The 8,784-nt window shown below is 38.4% G+C and overlaps 1 protein-coding gene across 1 annotated transcript in view; it reads left to right on the plus strand.

Moving 5' to 3' along the window:
• The window catches only part of LOC108539480 (probable ubiquitin carboxyl-terminal hydrolase FAF-X), a gene marked incomplete at both ends in the record, with an annotated part of 50,328 nt that overhangs the window by 14,767 nt on the left and 26,777 nt on the right, over positions 1-8,784 (plus strand). Inside the window, one exon of the mRNA XM_017888193.1 lies at positions 1,782-1,930. Within this exon, the coding sequence (XP_017743682.1) occupies positions 1,782-1,930 (149 nt within the window). The remainder of the gene's footprint in view (positions 1-1,781; positions 1,931-8,784) is intronic.

An 8,784-nucleotide genomic window follows, 5' to 3' on the forward strand; every position in this document is an offset into this window, starting at 1 on the left:
TTGGCTGGCAAATGCAAATTTTTCAATTAGTGGAGTGAGAAGAGGCTATATAAGAAGTGTTTGAAACAAAAGAATCCTTTATTATATCTATCTCCTTTGTTTTATTAATGAGGAAGTAAGCCACAGTTAAGTGATAAATATCAGAATCAAGATAATATTACTTTTGGGTTCTTGTGTCAGAATTATTATTATATACATACCATATTTCCAGCAAGTATGCCAAGAAGTTTCATGGCATGTCTTTAAAGTTGGATTAGACCACAAGGACATTTAAATTGATGAAAGATGGCAAGATACAGTTTCATAATTTTTAAACGTTTATTTTAGCTAAATTTCTTTTTAATATCTGTCTTTATACTATCTTAGGTGTCAAATTCTGGTTACTGAAATAGTTTGTCCTGTTTTCTGGTAATAGAGTTGGAACTGATAACATGAAAAGGAAAAATAATGTGAAGAGAAAGAGAGCAGGATGCAATAGAAGGAATATTCACAGTGGAGTCAGGATTTCTAGGTGTGAATCTTGGGTCAAACCAGTAATTTAATCTTGTAAAAATTCTGTAAAGAATCATGTTTGGCCTGGTGTGGTGGCCCACCCCTATAATCCTAGAACTTTGGGAGGCCGAGGAGGGCGGATCACCTGAGGCCAGGAGTTTGAGACCAGCCTGGCCAACATGGCGAAACCCTGTCTTTACTAAAAATACAGAAATAAGCCAGGCATGGTGGTGTGAGCCTATAGTCCCAGCTACTCGGGAGGCTGAGCCACTAGAATCGCTTGAGCCTGGGAGGCAGAGGTTGCAGTGAACTGAGATTGCACCACTGCATTCCATCTTGAGCAATAGAGTGAGACTGTCTCCAAAAAAAAAACAAAAAAAACCAAAACATGTTTTCTTTATATGTAAGATTAAATGAGTGCCAGGATCCTTTACAGCTCTACATTACTATGATTATATCTCAGACAGAAATAGAAAAGGTCATGTATGTCTTTATTTAAACAGTTGAACTTTGTCTCACTTTTTTCCCTAAGGCTAGAAAAAAATATCAAATTGGAAAAGCTATGGAGATATAAACATTGTAAGAAATTGAGACATATATCTCATTAACAGTAATATTTATTTGAGGGCGTATTTTGAGTACGTTTGGCCCATCGTACATATGCCTTTCGGCCTTTCTCAAATGAATGCATTTGGCTTTCAAAGTAGACACAGTAGTTTACATACTTTTCCAAGAACAGTGGCCTCCTCTCCCCTAAAATAGTAGTAACGGATGTGAAAGTTGATTGGTTTCAGCAAAGGTAGCAAAACAGATTAGGTTTCAATGAAGATAGCAAAACAGATTAGTCTTTGTGGTGACACCTGTGGGCAAATTTGGCTACAGAGTGTCCCAGGATGTTTTCTTAAATAGCTAATAATTAATAAAATTCTTCCTTACAACTGTAGCATAATTTTTGTGATGCTAGTCTTGCAAAAAATGTTTCTATTTTATAATTTTGGTAATAATTACATAACACAAGCACTTTGGTACTATTATAGGATAGAAAATAGTCATTGAGGTATACTCCCATTTGGTGAAGTTGGTGAATACTGATGGATGCTTTTTGTGTAAAATAAGAATAATGTAATAAATGTCTTATTTTTTGAAGAGTTTAAGTTGTGATATTTTCATTAAAAAAAGTAAATGTACAAAAGTATAATTTTTAAATTATTACATCAGTAGCTAAGAATTTAGATAGTACGAACTCTTCTGATTACAACAGAGTTTAATTGCCTAATTATATTGTTAAGTTCTTCTCGTTTCAGTCAAACTCAGCGAAGTCCCCATGTGTTTTATCGCCATGACTTAATCAATCAACTTCAACACAATCATGCCCTAGTTACTTTGGTAGCAGAAAACCTTGCAACTTACATGGAAAGCATGAGACTGTATGCTAGAGGTATGTATTGTAAGCTAAAATAAACTATGGGAAATAGCAGTGACCTTTTTTTGCATTAATTACCTTAGAAATATAAATCATGTTCCATTATGGGTTTAAGATCCACTATTACTCCCAACTCTTAGACATCCTAAACTCCAGGCCAGCAGTTTAAGGGTCTTCACTAAGTGCTTGCCTTCCCCCATTCTCTTTGTTAAATAGATTTTTCTTCCCTGCCTTGGGAGCTCTGCCTGCCTTTATTACAATTGATTACTACCTTCTTAGGAATGTACTTGACTCATTTTCAACCTTTATTTCCTTTACCACCACCTTTAGCTTTTTAAAAGGAAACTTGTTTTGTCTATGTCTGTTCTTACATTATAGTTCTTTTATAATCCCAAGCTTATGTTTTGTAAGTGCTTCGAGACTCCATGAATTTAAAAAACATAAGAGTAGAGATGGGAGGCTGGCTATAAGAATCTAGATGTTTACATTGGCATTCAAGGTGTGAAATTGTTTGAACATGTTTAGGATAAAGTTTCCTGTGATTTCAACAGATCCCGATTATAAGTGCCTGCCATATGTGGAGCCCTGTGTCAATGCTCTTTTGCCCTCTGACAGTTAGGTCAGTCTGTGTGTGCAAGAGTAGGGATGGCTTCTCAGTATATACTATTCCTCCTCTGTCTTATGACAAATTCATGCCCGTTTCCCCATCGATGCTTTGTAGTTTCAAGTTTGTTTCCAGAACAGTATATAAGAAGAAAATACTGTATTACCAGTGTTAGTGATAGAGTTAAACACACTGATTACTCAACTTACCATTCATTTAACATGTTATGTAGGATTTGCAGAAGCCCGTAGTGTGTATGTTAAAAATGAGAATATTTATAATACTCATTATTTGAGGAGTAGACTTTTGACATTATTGAATAAAATCCCCTGGTGCTTATGAATTACCAGATTTTTGCTTAATACTTATGTACATTTCCCAATGAAATTCAGATAAACATAAAAATTAAGCAACTCTTCTGATACTCCTGGTGATAGTGTTGACTCTTTGTTCTTCCATTTATCCCCTCGGGGCCAATAGATTATAGAGCTAGACAAGCAATCTAAGTGTTAGGCAGCTGATGAGCAACAGACAGTGATCTTAGCATTTCAGTCCTAGGTTCCTTCTAAGCAGTATAATAGAACGATCAAGACAATACAGCCATGTGATTTATGTTCTATACCGAAGGTACTCAAAATCAGTGATAAAGAAGAGGTTTATGTGTAGTAGGGTTTAGTATATTATGATTATAATCTCTTCCTGGTGGTACAAAGCCCTCATGGTTGCCAAGGAGGGCCTTCCCCCAGAGTAGAGCCATATAATCCATATGTGCTTTAATGCTGATTTTTATTTACTTCATTTGCATGTGGTGGTTAATTTCATTGTCAGAGGTCAGGAACCCTACTGTCTCACTAGGGTTTTTTCTGCTACATTGTAGTACAATTCTACTTGAGTTACTGCCTCATCTCAACTTCGTTGTCACAGGAATGATTACATTCTTCAGTTTTTCCTCCTTATGTTGTCTGTATATCTACAGACTGAGAGATGTGAGTCTGCATAGTCAGGTTGCCTAGGTCTGAAACATGACCCAAACATATTAGCTGTATGACTGTGGGCAGGTTATTCATGCTAGAATAATGTCTGGCACATAGTAAATTCCCCTCTGAATTTTAACATCATACCTTTTCTTTCTCCTAACCTTGGTACCTTTTCTTCTTCCAATTTATTACACTACTCTTGATTAATACTGATGAGTCTGGAGATACTTAAATATGGGGGTGGGGGGAAATAATTTTTAACACTAGTAAAATTCTTCTATTAAACTTTTTACAACGTTAAATCACTTCTGTGGTAGCATCATCCAGTAACATTTCTAAATTTGCAATTCTAAAGTAAACTATGGTTTTTGCCTCTATACTAAAAGTGATAGATGAATCCCATTAGGTATGAGGCATTAGGTTACTTGGCATAATAACATCAGGCTTCCACAGTTCACTGATATTCTCAATTTCTGATAACCATTTTACCAATGGTTTGTCCTGCCTGTCTTTTATCTTCACTAGCATCTTTAGCTTTGAGGGAAAAACATTTCCTCAGTAAGCATGATTAGCTGATTTTACCCCCTATAAACATTATTTAGATAAAAGAATGAACTTAGTAAAATTCTCTACAGTATTTACTTAGGTTCTCACTACAAGTGCTTTCATACACTAGTGCTTACTTAAATTATTCTTTAAAAGTTTTTCATATGCATACAATAAAGTATAAAGCACCTTTTAGTTTTCACTCAAGTTTTAACTCATTGGTAGAATAGTCATTCTACTGACTTCAGTACTTATTGAAAGTTTAATTTGCCATTTTTTCTTGTTTCTGGATAGAGTTGGACGACCCAACTTCACTGTAGGTCAGATTATTGCACTCTGTTTACTTAGGACTGCCACCTTCTGTTACTTCTTCCCAGTCTTTTCCATCCAACAGTAACAGTTTTTAGGAACATTTTCCACACAAAAGGATTTCTTTATGAGTGTCATTCACCAGCAGTGCTATGTTAGGATGCAGATCCTGTGCTAGATTTTCTCACTTCTGACTCATTCCTACACATGAACCATGAAGTACTGTTAGTCAGTGTGGCTTCTGTGTGGTTTAAAAATAATTAAATATTATCCATTTTGTGAACAATTTATACCTTCCTGGAGAAACAACTGTTTTCAGGCCTGGAACAGGGAAAGTACAACATGATCCTTGACCATCCTATTCCAGAAAGTAAAGTGTTCAACTTTTCTTACATGTTGACATGTCAAAAGGACACAGGAGTTGGCTTTCACTGGCCATAATTAGGTCAAAATTAGTAATGAAAATATGAAAATACTCACGTAAACAAAAATGCCAACTAACAAATGTAGAGTATATGATGAAAATAAACCCAAGGGGGTGAGGATTTTCATATCTGGAATGGCAGAGTATAAAATGTTCAGCAGGCCTTAACAAAACAACCATTTAACTGGAGATAAATATTAAAAATAGTCATTTAGAGTACCTGAAAATTGTCCTAAGGGAGTATAGCAAATGGGAAAACACTCAAGAAAATCTGTTAAATCTGCAAAACAGTAAGAGTCTGTAGCATTTGAGCCACAACTTGTTCTGTTCTCCCATGTTCAGATCCAGCTTTCTTGTGTGGAAACTCTACTCCAGGCAGGTATGACTAAGAAGCAGGGGCTCCCTCTCCCCACGGCTGCCGGTTTAGAGCTATAGTTTGACCACATGAGGTGCAGGCTACTGGCATTTCTGATCCTTTTCAGCCCTATGTGACAGAAGCTCTGTTCCAGGCAGTCATGTCCTAGAAAACTGAGACTCTCTTACCTCACTCAGTGCCTACTTGTAGGGTAAATGTTTTACTTAAGGCATGACAGACTGAGAATACTGGGGCTCTGATTATCCCCAACTTAGCTTGCTCACAGGGTGGAAATTATATGTCAGGGAGTGCAATCTGAGAAAATCATAGTTTGATCCCACACCCCCAACACCAGCACCTGCTCTTAAAGCAGGGATATCATTTTGGGAGAAGTTAGCTGCTGTCCTCCTTTTATCTCCTGAACAGTAGCATAGATGTTCTGTCCAGATGGAAAGATAAGATGTGAGGATGCTGTGCTCAGCAGTTGTGCTTGAAGAGACCAACTTTCTTTGGACCAGACCATGCCGTGCATGCCTAAGGGCATTATCACAAATGGAGATTTGGGTGATGAAGAATTAAGAAAGTGCTTGTGGCTCCCTTGTACTGGTATCAGCAAGTCACAGGATGAGCAACCAGAAGTTTAACAGAAAGATCTAGATAAAGAGATAGCCAAGACAAGCCCTCTTGTGATCACAGTCAACCCTGGGGGTCAGGAATGCTACATGTATGCATTAGGTGCACCTAAGCAGAAACCGTCAGAACTGGACATGGGACAAATTGAAAACATTCCCCGGGCTGGGCGCCGTGGCTCAAGCCTGTAATCCCAGCATTTTGGGAGGCCGAGACGGGCGGATCACAAGGTCAGGAGATCGAGACCATCCTAGCTAACATGGTGAAACCCCATCTCTACTAAAATACGAAAACTAGCCGGGCGAGGTGGCGGGCGCCTGTAGTCCCAGCTGCTCGGGAGGCTGAGGCAGTAGAATGGCGTAAACCCGGGAGGCAGAGCTTGCAGTGAGCTGAGATCCGGCCACTGCACTCTAGCCTGGGCAACAGAGTGAGACTCCGTCTCAAAAAAAAGAAAAAGAAAACATTCCCCAAGCTTCATGTCGATCCATCAGCAAAGGGTGAAAGCCTCACCGGTACAGTGGACTTAAATACAGCTCTGACCAAACAGAGCACTGGGTGAATAATAAGCTACCCTGACTCAGGGGCAACTCTTTAGGAAGCCAGATGTGAAAATTACATGTATCTCTGGCAGTCTGGAAGACTGTGTATATATCATTGCATCCTTGCAGCAAGACTGCATCCTTGTTGGAGTGATTGAGAAGGGAACATGCAAGTTACTCGTCTCCGAATGAACATAGGACAAAAACATAAACTTTTTGAGTCGTGTGATAGCAGCCTCCAAGCCACACAGACATCCAGTGGTAAAGGGTAAAAATCTACTAGTCAAGGAGGCTTAAGCACAGCGTTTGGCCAGTAAGGGGCTTATACTGACCCAGGGGCAACTCCTAGGTAGGCAGGCTAAAGGATTAAAAGAAGGAGGAAAACATCTGGACAGAGCTGTCGGAAACTGTGCACTGTGAGGGAAATAGACTATAGTCTATTTCCCATAGTCATAGCCCAGTCACTAAACAAGCAAGCAAATGGGTAGGGGAAGGGAGATCAGTATTCAGGTTGTGGTTGTATATCTAACATATCCAGATTTTGATGACAAAAATTGAGGCATGCAAACAAATGGGAAGATGTGACCTGTAGACTGACACAGAGACTGCCTTTGAAGGAGGCCACATGGAGGGCTTTGCAGACACACTTGACAGCAAAGACTTGAATTACAAATATGCTCTAGAACTGAAGAAAACTATGTCTAAAGAATTTTTTAAAGTATTAATGACAATGTCTAAATTAGAGGATAGTAAAAAGAAATTATTTTTTATTTTAAAATCATGTAGAAATTTTGTACTTGAAAAGTATAATAACCAAAATGAAATATTCGTAAGGGGGCTAAACAATAGATTTGAACTGGCAGAAGAATTAATCAGTGAACTTGAAGATAGATTAGTAGAAATTATGCAATCTGAAGAACAGGAAAAGTGAACAGAATCTCACGGAAATATTGCGTGCCATGAAGGGGACCAATATTAATTGTAATGGAAATACCAGATGAATGAGAGTGACAGAAAGAGACATAGTCACTGAAAGCATCCCAAATTTGATGAAAGACAAGAAGCTTAAAGAATTGCAAATACGGTAAATGCAGAGAGCCCCAGACTGAGACACATTGTAGTCAGAACAGTTGGAAGGTAGTAAGAGAAAAATGAGTCTTCCTGCACAAGGAAACCCCAATAAAAATTAACAGCTGACTTCTCATCAGAAACATTGAGGCCAGAAGGCAATAGGACAACATACTCAAAGTGCTGGGGTTGGGGGACAGACCTGACAACCAAGAATTTTACATTCAGCAGCACAATCTTTAAAATCTGAAGGCAAGCTAAAGATATTCCCAGATAAACAAAGACTGAGAGAACTTTTTGCTCTAAGACTTGGCTTACAAGACATCCTAAAGGAAGTAATTAGGCCCAAAACAAGTGACATCAGACAGAGTGTTCCAAATTTGCAGGAAAAAAAATACTTGAATACTATAAACCAGCGGTCCCCAACCTTTTTGGCACTAGGGACTGGTTTTGTGGAAGATACTTTTCCACGGGTGGGGTGGGTTTACCTCCTGCTGTGCCGCCCCGTTTCTAACAGGCTACAGACCTGACAGACATCTGTGGAATACTCCAACAATAGTGAAACTACTAAAACCACATATCATCTTAATAGATGCAGAAAAAGCATTTGTCCAACCTCTTTTCAATATAAAAAGGCTCAAACTAGGAATAGAAGGAAACTTCCTCTACCTGATCAAAAGTATCCCAAAAAACCCACAGCTAACATCATACTAATTAATGGTAAAAGACTGGTTGCTTTCCCCTTAGGAACAAGAATGAGACAAAAGATGTCCACTCCAATCACTTCTATTTAACGTTCTGCTTGAGGAGTTAGCCAGGGTAACTAGGCGAGAAAAAGAAGTAGACAACCCAATTAAGAAATGGATGCAAAGGATCTGAATAGAAATTTCTGCAAAGAAGGTATACAAATGACCAATGAGCACTTGAAAAGATGCTTAGTATTATTAGTTATTAGGGGAATGAAAATCAGAACCACAGTGAGATAATGCTACTTCATACCTACTAGGGTTGCAAAAAACAGCAGTAAATATTGATGAGGCTATGGAGAAATTGGAGCGTTCATATAGTCCTTGTGGGATTGTAGAGTGGCACAGCCACCTTGCAAAATGTTAATCGTAGAATTTACCATATTACCCATTCCCAGTTACATACCCAAGTGAAATGTATACATAAATCTGTACAACATGAATGAACTTTGAAAACATCATGCTAAGTGGGTAAAAGGCCATCAGAAAATAGCACATATTGCATTATTTTTTTGTTTTGTTTTTTTTTTTTTTTTTGAGATGAAGTCTCGCTGTGTCGCCCAGGCTGGAGTACAGTGGCACCAACTCGGCTCACTGCAACCTCCACCTCCTGAATTCAAGTGATTCTCGTGCCTTAATCTCCTGAGTACGTGGGATTACAGGCACATGCC

Source organism: Rhinopithecus bieti, unplaced genomic scaffold (genome assembly GCF_001698545.2).
Source record: "Rhinopithecus bieti isolate Rb0 unplaced genomic scaffold, ASM169854v2 scaffold_18208, whole genome shotgun sequence".
In the NCBI taxonomy this organism is placed as follows: domain Eukaryota; kingdom Metazoa; phylum Chordata; class Mammalia; order Primates; family Cercopithecidae; genus Rhinopithecus; species Rhinopithecus bieti.